Source organism: Engraulis encrasicolus, chromosome 19, assembly GCF_034702125.1.
Source record: "Engraulis encrasicolus isolate BLACKSEA-1 chromosome 19, IST_EnEncr_1.0, whole genome shotgun sequence".
In the NCBI taxonomy this organism is placed as follows: Eukaryota; Metazoa; Chordata; class Actinopteri; order Clupeiformes; family Engraulidae; genus Engraulis; species Engraulis encrasicolus.
Window position 1 is genome coordinate 5,448,460 of NC_085875.1, and position 21,556 is coordinate 5,470,015.

At 44.2% G+C, this 21,556-nt stretch overlaps 1 protein-coding gene across 1 annotated transcript; it reads right to left on the bottom strand.

Moving 5' to 3' along the window:
• Nucleotides 1-14,556: 14,556 nt before the first annotated feature.
• Nucleotides 14,557-19,880, bottom strand: osr1 (odd-skipped related transcription factor 1). The gene is made up of 3 exons (XM_063223994.1): nt 19,638-19,880; nt 15,593-16,399; nt 14,557-14,927 (listed from the first exon to the last, which is right to left on the bottom strand). Exons 2-3 carry the CDS (start codon nt 16,324-16,326, stop codon nt 14,795-14,797), a joined length of 867 nt encoding a protein of 288 aa, XP_063080064.1. The 5' UTR covers nt 16,327-16,399; nt 19,638-19,880; the 3' UTR covers nt 14,557-14,794.
• Nucleotides 19,881-21,556: the final 1,676 nt, after the last annotated feature.

The window sequence follows — 21,556 nt, forward strand, 5'->3', positions numbered from 1 at the left end:
TTCTTTCTGAAGTTCTGAACAATCGCATTGGCGAGTCAGGTCTTTGCTATCAGTGGTAAATGATTTTAAAAAATCGTAAAAATGTAAAACAGGCAGTGTACATACAGTATAGTTATAGGTGTGTGTGTGTGTGTGTGTGCGTGCGTGCATGCGTGCGTGCGTGAGTGCGTGCATGTGTGCGTGCCTGCGTGCGTGTGTGCATGCCTGCGTGCCTGTGTGCGTGCCTGCTTGCATGTGCATGTGTGTATCGGCGAATGAAATTAATTATGGTGTGTACGAGTGTACCTCTAGTTGACTAGAGATACAGTAGCTCCTGTTTCTCCATGGACACATCAAAGTGGAATAACACAGATAATATGTGAAATACCCTCAAGCTGGACATTGGACAGTCCAGTTACTTGCAACTCTTTTGAAGAAATTCCATGACTGGGATGAATGAAAATGTTCTCAGACACATTAATGTTAAGAAACCACCAATAAACCAGACATTAATTAAAACATCTATTATGGAATTAAAGTCCAAAAGAAAATAACTTAACAATGTCAATGAAACTGAAGATGTTTCAAATGGTATTTAGTATTTAGGAGGCTTTGTGTGAAAATGTAGACACTGTTCAGTGTGCTTCACTTTGAAAAAGTCTTGTAAAACGCATGAACGCCTTTAGTATTGTGCAACTCCTCTGATTTATTTTGGCCTGGAGTTTTACTACACTTTATTGACCTCCTTTTAGCATTTAAAGGCCAAAATATGAAACATTTTTGGTAAGCAAGCGTGACTCCAAATGCCACTGCAATGCACAGTCAACAGACTTTTTACTTTTAAAACCAGGCAGGGGTGTGCCATTTAATTTAACATGAAAGAGAGTGTTTTTGTTCATGTAAAAATTCAGTTTCCACCCCCCCAAAGCCATTCAAATGTAGTTTATGGTCTGAGGTGAAAACCAACATGTTCTGGACCACTATTATTGCTGCAATAAAACCAGTGAAACAAAATGACCTCTCCTAAAAGCTGAATATTAACTGTTTGTCAGATTCACTGGCATAATTTGTAATATGTTCTGAAATGTTGAGAAATTCTGATGTGTTATTAATGTGGATGTTTCGGACAGAGACACATAGCCTGATGCTGATCAACCCTTAGCATCCTTTCTGGTAAGACACTTCCCTCAGGCCTGCTGATGTAGGCCAGCTTGGTGATTAATGTAATTGCCAATGTCCTATTAAGGTTAAGCTAATCTGCTGCAGTTCATAGTTGGCTGTGTTCGTTGTCACCAGCGTGCAACCATATCCCCTGTGACAAATCATCAGATCTATTGGCCATGGTTTTCCCTGAGATGGGCTGAGTCTTTTTTTAAAGAAAAAAAAACCTCAAGGCTTGAGGCAATATGGCTTTCCACAAAAAAAAAACTGCACAGACTAATTTTCCTGAAGCAGAGAAGTGCTGGCTTTTTTACATGGAGGGACTACCATTGCACAGTGGGGCTCTCACACGAACCACACAATGTGTCTGCTACAAGGAGGCACCACCCTGGCAAAAAAAACCAACAACAACCCAATAGCCTTAGATCCCCTTCATCTGTGATGAAAGAGACTGCCCACTCACTGCCTACTCGCAAGTCAGGACCAAGTGCACTGGAGGAATTAAGCAAACCACCAACATATGCTACCACATCCAGCCTATCACAAAGAGAAATCTTCAATTAAAGAGAATCGAATTATAGCCAAAGCACTCAGCTCATGTCAAATTAGTCACATGAGAGAGTTATGCGGCTCTCGTGCAATTTCAATGATCTGGGAGTAGGAGGAGGAGGAGGAAAAAAATTAAGCAACGCTACGTTATTCAGAATTACCTCACTTGGTGTGGCTGTTTTGGTGAAGAATGTGATGGAATCCAAGATATTGAAATTCAATCAAACGACTGTATATGCCTATACTGTATGTGAATTCAACTGGCATTAACTTTGGCAGTGAAACGTCTAATTGGAGGCTCGCTTGGATTCTTGGTGACTATTTCAACAGCTGAGGAGGGAACCATGTCATACACATAGGCACATGTAACAGCTCAAGTTGCTCTGCTGCCAGTCAATGGTATTGACTGTGTGTGTGCGTGCGTGCGTGCGTGCGTGCATGCGTGCGTCCGTGTGCGTGCGTGCGTGCGTCTGTGCGTCCATGCGTCCGTGTGCGTGCGTGTGTGTATGTGTATGTGTGTGTGTGTGCGAGCGTGTGTTTCTGTGTCCGTGTTGTAAGTGGTTGTCTGAAACACTGGCCTGTTCTTGCAGCTGATGGGCCAAGCAAGAAAGCCATTTGCTGCAGTAAGATTACGATGTGGAACACATTCACAGAAGGAGCTGAGATCCAAACTGCTGAAGTCACTCTCCCAGCTTAGAAGCGATCACCAAGATATTTGTTTTCAATCAGGGATGGAAATGTAACAGGTCAACACAGATGCGAGGAAAGATATGGCACGGCGAAACAGGCGGCTTGGTGTTTCATCTTGTTTGAGATTTGGAGGCCAACGCTGTCACAAATGCAAATAGCATGTGCATGAAAAACACTTTTGTGCAGTTGAACTGCTTCGACTAAGCCTGAGCCAAACATCTGCTGTGACATGTCTCACTTGCAATTATATTAAACAATTCATTAGAGGAGTTCAGACTGCACAGAAGCATCTTTCTGGCCGTTGTCACATGGAGAGATATCTTTTCTCACTGAACTGTTGGTGTACATTGAAACAAAAATGAGGATCCTGTGGCACCGCGCGGACTTGCAATGCATACCCATGGGGACCCAGGCTCGAGTCCGACCTGGGTCATATACGAACCTTGCTCCATCTCTCTTCCTCCATCATTTTCTGTCTACCTCTTCAACAGTCCTGTCAACACAAACAAATAAATGATTGAAAACATTTTACTCTTCTACCATTGTATAGACATGGACAAAGGATGCCCCTGTGCTGTGCCAGTTCACATCTCAAATGAGGACCAAATCCGTGACTCAGTCAGTTCGTCAGCCAGCCAGCTACGGATCTGTACTGCAGTCCAATCTAGTGAGGTATTCCAAGCACAGTGTTTGGTCGCTGACCCAGACAGACGTTGCCTACCTTGGAGTACATGTACGTGATAAACAGTCTACCATGAGCGCACTAATGGCGTCTTTATTTATACTGCAGTTTGTAAAAGAATACTATTATTTGGATTTTGTCCTTTGTGGTATTTTGACTACTACACAGTAAATTGTGTTGTCTTGTGCAATTCAACAGAGTATGACCAACACTGGGAGTGTTAAATTCAACTCTACAAGTGCTTAATTTATACTGCAAAATTTACTATGTACTCATTTTGACCCAGCTTCTTCAGGGTGGTCATTGCTGTAAACTGTGCATCATTAGAGTACCCTCAGCTGCAGCAACTCCCTGTGTGTGTGTAACTGGCACAGTTCAATCAATTGTGTCAATCAAATGTGTATGTGTGCGTGTGCATGTGTGTGTCTGCGTGTGTGTACACGTGTGTGCATGAGTGCGTGTGTGTGTGTGTGTGTGTGTGTGTGTGTGTGTGTGTGTGTGTGTGTGCGCGCGCGCCTCACACCTCATCTTAGTTGTCATCTCACTGAATCATAACACATTTCAGAGCTTTGTTTCAGTGAAGCAGTGACGTCTCTCAAATCCATTATGTCTTCTCACATTCATGTTAAGCTGGCCCTAACAACTTATTAAGCCTTTTTATTTTTCTTTGTGACTATTCTTTTTTAGCTTCAGCTGCCAATCAGACGTGCCAGGTGTGTGTGTGTGTGTGTGTGTGTGTGTGTGTGTGTGTGTGTGTGTGTGTGTGTGTGTGTGTGTGTGTGTGTGTGTGTGTGTGTGTGGGTGTGTGTGTGTGTATTTGTACATGCGTGTTTGTGTGTGTGTGTGTGTGTGTGTGTGTGTGTGTGTGTGTGTGTGTGTGTGTGTGTGTGTGTGTGTGTGTGTCTGTGTGTGTGTGTTTTTGTACATGTGTGTGTGTGTGTGTGTGTGTGTGTGTGTGTGTGTGTGTGTGTGTGTGTGTGTGTGTGTGTGTGTGTGTGTGTGTGTAAGCTGAAGTCTGACAGGTTATTGGATGTGAGGTGTGCCGCAGAGCTTTGTTTTAAAGGCCTTGATGAAGAGGTATGATTGAGCTGGAGAGGTCTGGATATAAATATCATGTTCAACTATGTCATACTGAACATTCGGCGCCCAGTGGAAAATACCCAGGGCTTTTTTTTATGACTGAACTTGACGTGCCTTTTTTATTTCTCGACTGTAAAAATGGCATTTGTTCTTTCTCCCATGGATTGGAGTAGAAGAACACATAATACCACACAGACACAATTGTAACAGCCAATAAATATGCCTATGTGTTTGTCGAGTATTCTTCTACGAACACAGAGAGTGGCATGCACGCTTTCACTCAGGCTGCGCATTAAGTGGCAACCTTGTTTGGTCAGTCAACATGAAAAAGGCCTAATCAGTTTTTTTACATGTCCTTTGTACACTGTTTAGCCACAGTTTAATATTTACATTTCTCGGTTCTGAAGTGTACTGAAACATATTAATTTCAACTATCACGGTTGTTTTGCCATCTGGAAAAATACAAACTAGGTTTACTGCCGTAATATTTTATCGTATCGGTGGTACAATGCGTTGAAAAGGCAGCAAGATCAGAGAGGAGAATAACAAGCTGGAATAGCCTTTGGATAATTAAATATCTTCCCCCTTTTCAGTTCAGCGCTATTCGTTGTTTGGTTGTAACCGGCATGGTATTTCTCCATAATTCAATCCTTCATCCGCGCGAGACAACTGCTTTTTAGTGTATCGTTTGATTTAGGTATTATTTTTGAAAGCCTCTCTCCAGTAGGAACTCAAGCATTGCTGAGTGTTCACCACCTAACTGAACGAATGTTTTCGCAAATCAGCAGAGCTCTGTGCCGCTGACGGAGGCTGCACGATGTTGCCTGGCCTGGGCCTCGGATCATCTGCATTACTGTAAAAACCCTGGCTGCCAACCAACCATATCAATGTAAACAGCTCGCCACTGATCTTTACAGATGTCTTTGCCTGTTTGCTTATGGATTCTTATAGATGTTTGGCCTGGGTCTGCATGAGTGGAACTGCATCTGCCATTATATCTGCCATTATAATATTAAATTATATCTGCCCATGTATCATCATTTGTATTGCTTTCCATGCTCTCCCCCAGTTATAACCATGTTCTCTTGGACAGTGGTGTTTTCTCTACTGCTTGGCTGTATTGTATGTCTGTCCTGATCTGTTGGTAAGATGAATATGAAATATGAATCAGGACGTTATGTGCTTGTTTGACTGTTAGTCAAGAGGCAAAAAAAATAGTGGCTTCCAGGACAGGCCTGTGCTTTTCATGTGTGTGTGTGGGGGGGTATGTAGGAGTTCGGTAACTTTTGATAATGGATTTCGATGAACTGTGGTTGCACCATAATGGCCGTAAAAAGAGCTCAAATTCCAGCACAAATTGCAGACAGGGGTATTATGGCCCTCATGATTTGATATTATTTGACCAGTAACGCATCTTATTGGTCCTGAAGGTAATAGCTTTTCTTCTTCTTCTTGGCATCGCTCTGCCTTTCTCAGGGCCCGGTGCCCACGAAAATTATTCTTCGATTATATTTGAGCTGGTTTTCTTGCAATTATATCATAAACCTGCTTCACTGCAATAAATTTGTATTTCATGAAGTAATACCGTGTCTTGGGCATGGGAACATTTATTTTTTGGAAAGCTGCGCGGCTTTAGGTAACGGGCCAAACTAGTGTATCTCGAAATGCCTCCTCGCAAAGTGTTAAACTAACGCAAATTTTATTGAGTTTTATTATTTGATGAACCAAGCCCCTTTAGGCCCGTTTTAATATTTCATGCTCTCAGATCTGTCAGTCATTTTATTGTTCTGAATTTATTGCATTTACTGTTTGGTTTGATTGTCTGGCGAGGAAAAAAAGGAAAACATATCAGCCCCCAAATGGGGTAAATAGGCATTTGGAGAGCGTTTGTGGGGGTCAGGGGGTGACAAAAGTAATGCTGGGAAATACCTCATGCTGAATGGTTCTTTTCCCCCAGAATGATGTGCTGTTTTCACTTGATTTCAACTGTGACATTTTCCCATGTGCTTTTACACACAAAGGCCGTGGGCGTTTATGACTATTACTGGTAATTTTGTTTTTTTTTCATGCTACTCAGGAAAGGACATGCACTTAAAGTCATCAATGGAGGGGGGTGGGGGGTGGGGGGGGCATTGTTTGGACAATTACTGTTTGGAAACTGCTCCTTATCTCACTGTCTGGCCAGAGGAAAGGGAGCAGGTTAAATCATTTTGTTGTCTTACTATGTTCAAGGTTGTGAACTCCACATCCAATTTATCTGTGATAGTTTGTATGGCCATCTCTGTTTGTCAGCCAAGCAGACAAAGCTCTGACACGTAGAACTGTAGAAGACATGAGGGTTTAAAGAGAACGTGTAACTCTTATGTACAGACAACCTTACTAAAATCTTTATAGATGCTCATTTCCCCTATTACTGTGTCTATTCCTCTCTTAAAGGGACACTGTGTGAGATTTTTACTTGTTTATTTCCAGAATTCATGCTGCCCATTCACTAATGTTACCTTTTTCATGAATACTTACCACCACCATCAAATTTTAAGTATTCATTATGACTGGAAAAGTTGCACTTTTCATACATGAAAAGGGGGATCTTCTCCATGGTCCGCCATTTTGAATTTCCAAAAATAGCCAATTTTAGCTGCAAAAATGGCTGTACTTGGACCATACTGGAAAATATTAGTTTATCACTTAGTAAACTTTCATGTAAAGATCAAATTTGGCAATAGGCAGCCCAGTTTCAATGAGCAGCATAGTTGCAGTACCTTTTTTGACCATTTCCTGCACAGTGTCCCTTTTATGCAGTCTCTCCCATTCCTCTTCATTTCATTTTGTGTTCATTGTTTGGACTGGTACCCGGTGGTACCTGCTGTTTTGTTATTTAGACGTAATGTCATCGGGGTTACACTGACCCGTCATAAAACTGAAACAAATGACTGTGACTAAAGCTGTGCACTGTTTTGCTTTTCCAATCTAGGAAATGCTGACAGAGTTCAGTTATGATTCATTTTTCCTCTCTCTCCGGTTTGAATTTAATTGAAAGCTTTGTTGGTTTACCTTTTTTACTCCGTGAAAAGACATACTATCAGTGTTCACATATTAGCAGCGTGTGCACGTGTGTGTGCTGTGCTGTGTTTGTGCGAGCCATGGAAACAAAATGTCATTGGGCGGTTAAACACCTGATCAAATCCACTGCCAGTAGTGATATATGACACATTTATAGTTTGCTCCTTAACATTCAAAGAAAATGTGTTCCCCGTTTTCACGTGTAAAGTTTTCACCATTAAGGCTATTATTCTTTCCAAGTTTTCCTATGGTTGTTAGTGTGTTTTTACAGTACTGTATGAATCATCTCCAGTGCTCCCCTCGGGAACCCCAGTCCTTCCTGTCAACCAGCTGAAATCTTTATATATAGTGCAGCGTTGACAATGACATCGCTGTGTGTTGTGCCTTCTGCCGCTAAGGTGACGAGGTTGTTGACCAAGTGGACGCCATTTTCATCAAGACCTGCTTTCACCTCCCCGTGACTTCCTCTGTTGTTTTCTAAAACTAGTGGGTTGTGGGAGAGTACAATGCAGTGGTTCTCAACCCTTTTTGAACAGACGCCACCTTGACCTCATCATAAGCCTGCCAACCAACCCCCCCCCCCCCCTTTGCATTACGAAATAAAATAGACTAATGCCCCCCGTTTGTGACTGAGAACCCCCCTGTCAGCTGCTCCCTAACGCCCCCTAAGGGCTCCCTAACGCGCCCCCCTGGAGGGCTGTAGAGCCCCCGTTGAGAAACACTAGTGGGTAGTGGGTAGTGGAGGGGAAGGAGAGGGTATAGGGGAGGGGAGACACCAACATCTTGCCCGGCTCAATTTCCCTTTTCCTTACTGGAGGAAGCGAGAGCGAGGGCGTCCCCGCGGGTCCCTCTGGCTGGCGCGTCTGTCTGTCAGGCTGTCGTCTGTTCATCCTGCCGGCCTCGCCGTCACCCCTAGCCCAAGGCCCTAAACGTGTCAGCGCCTCGCCACCGTCCAGTGCACCGCAAGCCTCTACCTCTCCCGAGACGCGCCCCCTAAATCACTTTATTGAAATCGCCAAACAGTAGTTGCTAATGACATCACGTAAAGCCAGACAAAGTAGGCTTTTAAAAATCCCAAAGGCAGGAGGAAAAAAAGCAAGCAAGAAAAAAAACCAAGCTCAAATCTCAAGATTGAAAAAATGGCTGCCACACATCGGACGCAGTGATGGGTGGAGAAACACTTCCGGATGTACATGTATTCTCAAGAATCGACGACTAACCACCACTACTTCCCACCCCACCCAGCTGCCCTTCCGCCCCCACCGCTCGCGCACCTGTGGCGGACTAGCTGGTAGTCACGTAGCCCCGGGGCCAGCTCGCCCCGGAGCTCCTTGTCCATGTACTGCAGCTGTGTTCTGGTTGCAGTGTTTGGGCCAGGCGGGCGCAGCGTGTGTCCCTGGCTCTGCCGGCCCACGGGTCAGGGAGACGTTGACGGACAGATGGGTTCCTGGCTTCCAGAGGGCCGGTGAACAGCAGGGCTCTACATCCTGTGAACTCGCCATCCCCCCCTCCTTTCACGACAACCTTTAAAACATGTACTGTACGGTAACCGTGAAGCACACATCAAGCCTGTCATAAATGTTCCCACACACTTTTAGAAGCTCTGTCAGGAGCTTTCACAGAAACAGGGCCTTGTAGAATTCTGTGCGCCCATTCAGTGTGTGCTGTGTTCATGCACATTGTACATTACAGTAAGTCATGGGTTGACCTTGTATATTGTTGGGGGAGGTGGGGGTGACCTTGTTATTGTAATATAAACATTAACAACATTAGTGTGTATTTCTGATCGCCATTACTGTTAGCTCAGGTTTCATGGGGTCATTCCATAATCCGTATGAACTAAATACAGACTTCCTTTTTTATTGTAATTCTCCTTTTGAACCAGAACCATTGTTAAGTGGTGACTGTTTTGTCAGGAACCAATTGAACCGGGAACCGTTCTGTTCGGAGCACCACCCGCTTTAACCAAAAATACAGAATCAAACAAAGATATCGCAAACCACGCCCACTCAATGCAAAAGCGTGTGCTCAAGTTGGGTCTCCTAAGGGGGCGTTGTCCCCTACTTCTTCTTCTCTTTTTGAGGTGTTTGCGCAAGACGTGCGCTACCGCCATCTACAGCGCTAAGGGGACTTCATTGATTCTCAACCTCAGGACTCCGAAGGTCTCCTAACCGAAGGTCTCCTAAAGGGGCGTTCACCCGACATAAAGTGGATACCGGAAAGGAAACAAAATGACGCTTCTTGGTTACATCCACTTTCTTTGCTTTAACCCTACTAATCCATTGACCTGATTGGCATGCCTCCTTTTCATGTGTAAATTATCGTTTGTCCTTCGAGTAAGGAAGTGTGCTTTCTGTTCCCTGGTAGCTCCCATACCCCTTCCCTCCTTTCTCTTGGGCTGCCTGTCTGGCTGACTCTCTTTCTGTCCCTCTTTCTCCTCTGTCCATCCCCCCCCTCTCTTGATACCTCTATATCTGCCGCCCCACTCCCTCTCTCTCCATCCCCTCTCTCTCTCTCTCTCTCTCTCTCTCTCTCTCTCATTCTTTCTCTCTCTCTCTCTCTCTCTCTCTATATATATATATATATCTTCCCCTCTCTATCTCTCTCTCTCTCTCTCTCTCTCTCTCTCTCTCTCTCTCTCTCTCTCTCTCTCTCTCTCTCTCTCTCTACCTCTATATCTGCTACCCCTCTTAATGTCCATCCTGTTCTCTGTCTCTCTCTCTCTCTCCCTATCTCTCTCTTTCTTTCTTTCTCTCTTTCTCTCTCTATCTCTCTCTCTCTCTCTCTCTCTCTCTCTCTCTCTCTCTCTCTCTCTCTCTCTCTCTCTCTCCCACCATTCTCTGCTCCCTGATTTACAGGAAAGGAAATCGAGACCACAGTAGCTCTGCACCGTCCCCACTGACAGGATCTGTGAACTTCAGGGAAGTCAGGGGCTTAGACACACACTGAAACATTTACACTCAAGTCCAGGGTACACAGCCAGCTATAGCCATCCTCCCTTTTTTAATGTATACATATAACAGGGCTGCCAAGCTTGCCAGTTAGATATATAGACATACTTAAAAGTGTTTGACATGATTTACTTAATTATTATGTAATGCAGCCTTTAGTAAAGAGGGAACCATTACTGTTCTTTTGCACGGATTAAGCAATGGTCAGAAAGACCAACAAATATCAGTGGTTGTAATGAGGCTGTGGTTTAAAGGAACACTTCTGCCAATTTCAATGTGCTGTTGTATTGCTCACGCTACCCTTGACTTGTCAGTGGCCGGCGACGTCGCGGTTTTTGGCTCAGCCCTTTCCGAGATATGAGCTATTCTAATGGGGACAACTTTTGTTTGCATTTCAAAGCAGCATTTTATTTATTCCCAAAAACATCCAAAAGAATGTGCAACATCAGCAGACAGCTAGCAAACAGTGATACCTTTTGGGAAAATATTTGGAGTAGGCCTATGTTCATTTTTTAAAAAATATATACAAAAGTTGCCCCCATTAGAATAGCTCATTTCTCAGAAAGGGCTGAGCCAAAAAGTGTGGCTACTGACAAGTCGAGCAATATAACAGCACATTGACATTGGCAGGAGTGTTTCCCAAACTGGGGTGCGGGCACCCCTGGGGGTGCGTAGCCTGCTACAAGGGGTTGCGTGAGCTGAATTGTGCAATGGCAGATATGTGTGTTTTTATACAGCATTAATAAACATTAAGTAGTCTTTAATTGAATGGTGAATTGTATGCTGGAAGAAACATCAAGTCTATTGGAAATAAGGATTCCCCATATGACTCTGCATAATTTGCCATAATTTGTGCAGTGAAGCAATACTTGAGTGGCCATCAGCACACCAAAACATTCGCTTAGGGGGTGCGCGAACCACATTGAAATGTACAAGGGGGTGCACAAGGAAAAAAGTTTGGGAACCTCTGCTTTAAGTGAAGAATATGGAAGATAGCCTAACCTCAGGGATGTAGAGTGACTCCATGTGTCTCGGGGCCAGGCAACAAGAAAGCCCTGCATGGCCGTCACTACTTTCCAAACTTTCACAGGTTTAGCAAAGACTCTAGAGACACTTTGTTGTTGGGGGTTTGGGATTTGTCCCCCAAGAACATTTGGTGGTTAAAAGAGCAATTTTAAAGTAAAATGAGAATGTAGACGAATATAGACGAATAGACACCCGGCACCCCCAAGCGCCTCCCACCAGGACCCCTGGACTCCATGGGCCCCCGGGCGCTGGCCCCCGGGCGCTGGCCCCCGGGCGCTGGCCCCCGGGCGCTGGCCCCACAGGCCCGGTCCGTAATTCGGCCCTGGCATACTCTGCGAAGAAGTGGCTCTCTGCAGTTACTACTCCCAATGTGGACACACCTTTTTCGCTGGTACATCTTACTCAATGGGAACAGCTGGTTCCACCACTGGATTTGGTTATGCTGTGTAGAGAGCGTATCAAAGAGTGTGTGTTTATGCTCTCGCCTAAACTCACAAAACCAAGTGAGGACATGGGGAAATATGACTGTGGTGAGGTTAGGGGGGAACAAAACGTAATGTGTCTTTGGGTCACTTTGCATACAATAACTCAGAATGTCTATTGGATCCAAAGTAAATGCCAGTGTAACTGGCATACCTTCAAGAGCATTTTCCTGACTAGAAGGGGGACTCGATTTGATTAAGTAATATACACACACACACACACAGTTTATGTGGTGAGTGAGCATGCAGGCCCAGGGAAAGCCAAAGGAACTGAAGCGGCTTAGGTCTTTCTGCCAAGCTGGGGGTTTTGTGTGTGTGTGTGTGTGTGTGTGTGTGTGTGTGTGTGTGTGTGTGTGTGTGTGTGTGTGTGTGTGTGTGTGTGTGTGTGTGCGTGCATGCATGCGTGCGTGCGTGAGAGAGAGAGAGAGAGAGAGAGAGAGAGAGAGAGAGAGAGAGAGAGTTAGTTAGTGGTGGGGGAGGTGGGCACATGCCTGTGTGTGTGCGTGTGCGTGTGTGTGTGTCTGTATGGACTGTGTGTGGGGGGGTGGCTTCATGTCTGCGTGCCTGTGTGTTTGTTGTTGTATGTGTGTGTGTGTGTGTGTGCTTGTACGTGTATGTATGCATGTTTGTGTGTATGTGTGCGTATTGTGTGTGTGTGTGTCTGTGTGTCTGTGTGTGTGCGTGTGTGTGTGCGCGCGCATGCATGAGTGTGTCCTATTGAAATGGAAATGCTTTTGTGTGTGAGTGTTTATGTGTGTATTCCTGTGTCCGCCTGCATGCATGGTTGTGCATGTGCACATGCCATTTCAGTGAAGGGATTGAGAAAGTTTGTGAGATTTCTGAGGTCTCTAAGCTGTTGTAAATTTCAGTGAAGCTTTTTAAATAAAAGTGTGGACGAACAATAGAACTGAATACTTTCTAAGTAAATAAAATGTGTATTCTGACACACTGCACCATCAGCGGCCTAACGGCTAAATATCTTTGATCTACATTTCACATTCACTCTGAAATTGAATTGGCTTGGCTGGTGGCACAGTTATCACTAAATGAAAGCTGTTAACTGCTATAGATTGTGTTTGATAGGTGCTAACAAATGTGACGGAGGTCTGATTGACCCAAACAGGCAGAGAGATCATGCCCTTCCTTCGTTAACAGTTTACATGTGGCACCTTTGCAAGTCCTTAACATATCCTAAACATCAAAAGGCGTGTGTGTGTGTGTGTGTGTGTGTGTGTGTGTGTGTGTGTGTGTGTGTGTGTGTGTGTGTGTGTGTGTGTGTGTGTGTGTGTGCTTGTGTGTGTATGTATGTACCGTAAGTATGTGTGTATTCCTCAGAGGATTGAGCATGTGTATGTGTGTATGTGTGTATGTGTGTGTGCGTGTGCATGAGCGTGTGTGTGCGAGTGTCAATGTGTGTATTCCTCAGAGGTGTGTGTGTGTGTGTGTGAGCGTGTGTGGGCATGCGCCCTTGTGTGTATTCCTCAGGTGTGTGTGTGTGTGTGTGTGTGTGTGTGTGTGTGTGTGTGTGTGTGTGTGTGTGTGTGTGTGTATTCCTCCGCGGTGTGTGTAGTGGTGTGCTCCTTCATGTCCTCCAATAAGCAGGTCTAATGGGCGTGATCACACCTGGCTTTTGTATGGAGATTTGTCTGGGGCTTCAGAGCCACGGAAAGCCCCATTCACGCTAATCCGCAATCCATAGCCGATGTGTACTGGTGTGCTAAACCCTACAATCACATTTAGGGCACAAGCTCAACACTTTAGATGTGGATTGGAGAGGGGATCTGTAAGGGATATAGGTATACTATGCCTAAATGAAATAGTAGTGTAAGTAGTGCCTGGCCACGGTGGGGAGTTGTGAATTTCTCAGCTAATCAACCATTCAATATTTCACCTTGAAAAGGGAAAAGCTCAACACTCAGATGTGGATTGGAGAGGGGATCTGACAGGGATAATTCTGTAGGTATATGGTAGTGCCTGTGACGGACTGCTCTGTGGCTGCGAATTGTGAAATCAGCTATTCAACTGTTCAGGAATTCACTATGACTATGGAGAAAAAAAGGTTTTATGTTTCCATTTCGAGTTGTAGTGTGTTTCCTGCTGTTGTTGTGTCATGGCAGTTCTCTTGCATAAATACTCCATGCACATCCCGTTAGTGCATGATCACATGCAGGCACACTAACTTCAACCTAAGACACACCATGGAACAAGGTTAGATCATCTTTGCAGAATGCACCCGCCCAAAATCATTCAGAGTGAACACGTCGTTTAGAAAATGACTATTTATTTCTTAAAATAAGTTTAGCGGATCCAGTGATATATGTAAATAAACAATAATCAGGTTAAAGTGCCAAATAACAGTTATACAAAAAATGGAAAAAAATCTGTACAAAATATTACAAATGGAATGTTGATTTGTCACAGAAATAGACAATGGCTGTGTGTGGCTGGCCTTCTCCCATACGCTTACAGACACTCGCTTATAAAGGAAAGCACATTTCATTTCCAAAAGCATGCCTCAATCAGATCTCCATCTAAATAACCTGTCCAGCGCTGAGTCCACACACTGACGGATCGAGATCACGTTCAGTGGAGCGCTTTTAATTCTGACTGGCAGGGTCTGTTTTTTTCCCCCACCAAAAATAATCTCTTGCACCGTTACCCCTAGAGAACACTTCTCCAAACAATCTCTAAAACCTCAAAACTGAACAGAGCCAAAACACCATTTCGACAAAAGATGAAGAAATACAAAAAAAAGTCCAATGTGTCCCTTCTGGTGAAGTCTCTGTGCATTATTTAAATTCCAGGTCATTCAATAGCACTTTTGGCGTATGAAATGCTGTCTCTCCGTGATACAAGAATTTCTGTCCCTTTTTTTCTCTCTTCTGGTCTCGTCTCTTGGAACACTTTGGCGTATCCCTCTTTGGTGTGATCAAAAATGTGTACAGTTTACACTGTGTTCGTCGTGTTGCCCAGGAACAATGGTGTCTCTGTGCCTTGTCATTTGTGTGTGTGTGTGTGTGTGTGTGTGTGTGTGTATGTGTCTGTGTGTGTGTGCATGTGTTCATGTGTGTGTGTGTTGGTCGTTGTTCTTCCAGTGTCCCCGTAATGCTTGTTTGTCTTGGCCCTTGACGTCACTTTATCTTGGCAGGCTTGAGATCCTTGACCTGCATGTGCAATGTTTTGTGGACCGCCAGCGTCCTCGACTGACAGAATCCCTTCCCGCACTCTTGGCATTTGAAAGGCTTCTCTTTTGAGTGAATGTATCTGGAGGGCAAGAAACAGACAAAAGGAGGAATGTTATATGACAGCCCAACAGTTTTTCGTCTTGTGCCGGGGGAACCACAGCCATGCTTAGTACTAAAGCCCTGTCCATAAAAGAAACATCTGTCAAGCACATTCGAAAAACACACTCATGTATTAATTACAAAGGATACAAAAAACCTCTGTAACAGCTGTATTAGATGTGTTAATTCAGAGAAAGTGCCAGGAAAATGGACGGCAGCTTTAAGGACTGTGTCATGATTATGTTGACTGGTCTGAGTCAACCATGTTCATGTTAATTTGCTATTCTGTACATATGAGAAATGAAACACTTAATGCTGCATGACTGCATGAAGTCTGGGTAAAGAACGTTTCTTAACACTGTCAGCTTAAACCCATAATATATTGTAATTTCTAAGTTATAAAGATTTATGTATTTTCATCAGTATCCATATTAATAAAAACGTCATGCTGTATTAGCCCTCAGTAAAAACAAAGTTTCTTAAATTGTCAGCTTTTACCCTCAATGTATTGCGAAAAGTATATCATACTAAATCAGCTATGGCTTACTGACTCACACTGTTTTCATCCGATCATGGTAATAAAATCTTGGCAGGTAGCGTGGCATGTGTAGGGCCGTGTGGGTGCCGATGTGTAGCGTACTGTACCTGTGATCTCTGAGGTGGTCCTGTCGCCGGAAGGCCTTGTGGCAGATGTCACAGGTGTAGGGTCGCTCGTCCGTGTGCGTGCGCTCGTGGATCAGCAGGTTGTAGGACTTGGTGAAGTGGCGGCCGCAGAACTTGCACACAAACTCCTTCTTGGTCTTGGAGGGGAGGCGTCCGCGGCTGGGCTTCCGCTCCGGGGAGGCCAGCTTGGCCACGTCCAGCAGGCAGCCCAGCGCCGGGGGGTGGTGCACGGAGGAAGCGGGCGGGTGCGCCCCGGTGGTGCTCAGGTCCTCCGCCTTCAGAGGGTCCTCCTGGGTCGCCGCCGCTGCCAGGTTGGCAAAGTCGAAGCGGGGCTTGTTCTTGGACGAAATGCCGATGGCCGTGCCGTTGCCGTTCCCCCCTGAGGAGTCCTGCTGCTGCTGCTGCTTGCTGCTGGCCTGCATCAGGTGTGGGAAGAGGGGGATGGAGGGCAGTTGGAAGCGAGCGGCGGCGGCGGCGTCCACCAGGCCAGCGGGCAGCTTGGAGAAAGTGCAGCGGGGCAGGGCGGCGAAGGGCGGGTAGCCCAGGGTCCACTGGTGCAGGTGCACGGCGTGCAGGGCACTGAAGCTGTAGATGCTGTTGGGCACGTGGTCGGAGGAGGGCAGCTGGAAGCCGTTGGAGGCCTGCAGCAGGGAGTAGTTGGCCAGCTGCAGGGACGGGTGCAGGGGCACCGGCGCTGGAAGCGTCTTACTTCCCATGGCTGTCTCAGAAAACGTTGCCGAGGGGGGAAAAGGGGGGGAAACCACCAGGGGAGAGATGGGGTAATGTTCTCTGAAACACAAAAAAGAAAGGCGGGGGGGAATGATAGGTTAGAAACGATATGTGAAAGGAAAAAAAAATACATATGCCAAGTTCACGTCTTTGCCTGACTAAAACAAATCAAGATGTTATTAAGTTAAATCATAACCATCATTCCTGGGAGACACACAACATCCTTGTTTACGCACATGTGTGTCTGTCTCATAGGAGGACGGGAAGGCAATGACAGGAGTATTTGGAAGGAAGAGAAACACACAGTGAGAGAGAGAAGTCTGACAGGCTGGAGAAGGCAGAGCACACACACACACACACACACACACACACACACACACACACACACACACACACACACACACACACACACAAACACCAGAGCCTGCTGCCAGACGTTAACGCGTGTTTGGTGTAGGCGTTGCCCCCGCTCCCAGAAATTGTGCCCAGGGCTATTCACCTCAAAGAAACCATTCACTGAGGTAACATACCTCGATGAACAATTTCATCAGGTTTGATGGGATAGACACAATGAACAATCACACTCTATTGTGTCTTGATTTTGATGAACAGATGAAATATTTATATGGAACAAGTCCACAACGAGACAACAGAAAATTCTTTACATTTCTGTGACTGAAATATGATTTGACTCTGGCCTCTGCTGTAACTTGTGATTGCAAGTGTGTCTTTTGTAGTATAACCAAAAAAATAGGACAGGGTTAGCTAAACTGCCTCCCAAAAAGTTCATTTTCCCTCCTAAAAATTACCATCCAATAAATTCTCAGCAACATTGGCGTAGTGAGTTTTTCTTGCTGCGAATAAAGAGTGAAATAGTACTAATTAGAGACGTTCAGGCTCAAAAGTCCCCCGGGGATTTATACTTTCTGATCATGACGCAGAAGTAATTGACTTTTACTTATGAGGTCATTAGGGGAGATCAACGGCTGCTCCCTCACAGGGCCATATCCTTAACCCTTTGATGTCTGCATACCATTTCATTGCTGCACTGACGGCGCGTGAGATTGACCTCTCACTTTACGCACCCACAAGACACCCAAACATAACGGTTGTGTTTTACTTCAACGCGCTGACACAATATTAACGAAATTGATGATTTATCACTGTTGGATAAATTCTACTTTCACAAGGCCGTAGACAGACCGGCTCACAATGTAGCCTAGTGGACAGCGCGGGGACGGTTCACTTAACACCAGTCCCTAAATCCTATGGAATTTGAAAGTTGCTGACCCAGGCGTTAATGACATTTCACAGACTTTGTTGGCTAATTAGCAGCATTTCTGCGACGGTTGTAGCAAGAAAAGTCACACCAGCAAGCATGCCTTGCTTCCCGCACGACATAAAGGATCAGGCTCACTCCAACTTTCCTGCTCGCAGATTTATCTGCACTAAGGCGATGAAAGGGTTCACGAATCATGGTGGATTTTCTTTGCCCTGTGTACCCCTCGCAATATTTGGTGACAACGTCTTCTCCTAAGTCACTACTTAGCCCACTGAACCTTGCAACAGAGTTGGAAAGGCCTTGTTCTTGAAATGATGGGAGTCTGTAACCCACAACCCCACGGTTCAGTGTGGTCAAGCCTGTGCAGTGTGCGTGTCTGGGAGAGCATCCTTTCACTTTGATCGTTTCCGATGTGCAGAAGGTGACATAAAACGCTTTAGATCACTTGTTTATTTCTGACGGCAACCTTAAACGCCAAGAAGCTTTCCTAAAACCATTAGGTGTGTTAAACAACTATCTGTCACCTGTGAAACGGGAAGACGTGGAGTTAGCTGTTGTGTATTGCGTTAAATATGCAACCTCAAAGCCACTATCAGTTTTGTGGTAATTGCCGCAAACGAGCTGATGCTTTCATCTTTAGGGCACAGGTGGGGGGTACGAACATTTTAAGCTGGCGAGGCAACGTGCAAGACGCTCAATGTTTGACACAGGAATAATGTCACAGTGTAGGTAACACAGGCAAAAATGAAGATAATAAAATTGTATCAGCCCCGAAAAGGGTTGAAACCATTGTCACTGTTAACCTGAACGTCCTAAAAGCAGAATATTTGGCGCAACAGAGTTACTACAGGAACTGATGTAACCTATGGGGAGACCGGTGTGGATGATGGAGTCATATGCTATTCATTTATGCCTTTTCCAAAATATGGGCAGAAGGCCCAGACAATAATAGCCTAATAATAATAATAATAATGATAATAATAATAAACACATTTAGGGCAAAATATCATTAGACTATACGACTCGTCCATTTACAGTTACAAAACAAAATGTCTGAAATGCCATCCACTGTAGGGGTTACAGCATGGTAAAATAAAATCAAACATTTCCCAGACATAGGCTATATCGATTATTGCTTGACTGATCGAAAATTAATTATTGCAGCTCAAATATTTAAATGATCAAAAAACCCAGTTAAATTATAGCCGGTTGTGAAATGATCATGCTCACTACACCACAGATGTATGCATTCACACTGTTTTTTTTTTTTTGTAACAGCCAAAGCATGATGTGAAGAATAACCTATTTCATAAATTGACAGATAAGACATGGAGAGCGTCTAGGCCTACTGTATAGGCGTATTGTGTTTTTAAAATATGTAGTAAAATGCTGAATTAATCAATCTAACGAAAACGAAAATGAAAACATGGACACATGGAGACCATGCGTCAAATGCGGACTGATGCCAAGCAGCATATGATCATATCTTTCTTGCATAAAAAAAGATGTCAGTGAAGTTGAAAGACAATAGCCTATCTTGTGAAAATAGGCGAACACGGATTATGAAAAGGAAATGTTGGAACCGCTTCAGGATGCATGCAAGCTACACAACATCGCTTAACGACTGCATGTTTTCCTTTCTGAAACATCACACCTGTTGATTGCTCACTGCGTGCAGGGATTAGCCTACGCCGCTTAAACCTACCGCAACAGCACCACTACGTTCATCACATCATAGAAGTTTGTGGGTGAGTTTACAAACAACATGAAATAGCCTAAACTGACATACATTTAGAGATGTGATATACGAAATGTCCGCACACAACGCCTTCCTGAATGTTCAGCAGCAAAACTGATACATGTGCCGCGTTACATGGCATCCAAGATGCCCATGTTAATGCCCATTTCTCAGTTAACTCGTAGACCGTGCGTCTTGCACTACGATCATAAAAAGTAAAATTGTAGTTTGCCTTAGTTTTTACAACTCTAATATGAGTAAGCTCAAAAAATATTTACCGGATTCAGATGTTCTGGAGCGCTCCAAGATATCAGCGTTGTTTTTTGGAGAACTTTGGTAGAAGTTGAACTGTTGCTGCGAAAGTCGGCAAAGAATTACAGGCCGTGCGTCAGAAAGTTTCTCAGCGCAAATGTTGAAATGATCTCGTTCTGCAAGTAATCTCAGAGTTGAGCGTGTAAGTGCGTGTATTTCATTTTGTTCCCGCAAAGTTCTTAGCGGGACGTGTTCGGGATGAGACTCTCTTTCACTCTCCTGCGGTTCTAAAGTCAAACCGCCTCTTTATTGGACCAAACCCCTCCACTTGCACATGCGCGTCATACGGCCAACCTCCAAAACTACAGAGAAAAAGGAGACGAGGGAGATTCATACCGTAGTGTAAAGCAAAGTTAGTTACATCCACTTCATGGGACACCGACCAAGTAATTTCTCTACAGTCAACGTTTTACCAGTTTATGTTTTCCCTGCTCATAGTTAAGAGTTTGCCGTGCCATAGGACACCAACACAAAAGAAAACACATATATTTTATTTTTTGTTTTATGTAACCATCCGCTATGTAAAGCAAGTTTGCATAATCCCCGTAACATTGCATCCTTATTATCCACATCCATTAAAAAAAAATGCAATGTGATTTTGGGTTGGGCCTCGGACATCACGTTTATCCAAACACTTTACGCGAATGTTTATCGTGTTTTATTTTTTATGCAGGGTCATTTATTTTAGTTTGTTTGTTTTTCACGCAATGCCTGTTTGCAGCAGTTGTTTCCATTCATTACGGAGCCACAGTGAGTAGGCTATAATAAGTCTAAATGTAATGTAGAACAGGAGGGCAAATAGGCTCCTATATGAAATAGGTCAATTGTCTGCATCTGCTAGCCTTACTTCTCTCATGCCATTTTTTAATCGATATGAAGGCGAGTAAGATGTAAATAATTTAGACTAATTGTGGCTTTCTTGCTCGTCTTAAAGAATTCGACCTGCCCTCAAGGTTTTCCTGTTTAAAATAAGCTTCTGTATACGCTAGAAGACCAACAAATCACCTCGCGCTCTAAATTAATTAAGGCAAATATACAACTGTCAGTTTTAACTCTGGGCTCGAAGAAAACGAAATTGTATACTCGTATTAAACATCTAAACCATTTTTCAAATTGTCACCATGTTTTAAGAGAGGGCAGTTGAAATTCCGGGCTCAGTATTTTATTCAAAGAATGTAAAAAAAATCTTGAAAATACCATTCTTTAAAAAAAGAGGTTAAATCATGTTGCGCTGGATTTTATTAATCATTGGATATGTTGCGTTAAGTGGAATGCACTTTGAATAATAATAAACAACGTACTTTGCATGTGGGTTGAGGTCATGTTAAAAAGTCAACATTTATTGTGCGCCACACATTACATCCTTTGAGTGGGCAGCCGGTCTGGGGCCATTTCATGATTAATTTCCCTTTAGAGTTTAAGAGAAATTCACTATGCAATTTCAGAACAATGGGTGCTGAAGTGTATCTTATGTGCCTTTTAACTTCATTGGCTGTAGAAATGGGCAACTATTCGGTAGATTTTTTTTAACATAGTTATCTAAATAATAACTGCCTGAAATGCCATCTCAGTATTTTATTTGAAAATCCATTATTTTGCTTTATGTAGTTAAATGAATGGGTGCACATAACTACCTACGCAAGTGTCTCTGATCTCGCAATTACTCTTGTGCGCATTTGAAGGCATGCGCTCGCTTAGGTCAACTGCTTAGGTAACGCTCAAACTGCAGTCATGTGAACTGCAACACATGCGCAAAACCTGCCACCTAGCGGACACACTTTTCACACCGGGCTCCTTCAATTTATTTGTAACGCGGTGTGGTGGCAGTCTAGAGATTTACATCTGTTATATTGATGATCACCGTCAGCATTGGCCACACCTTCAG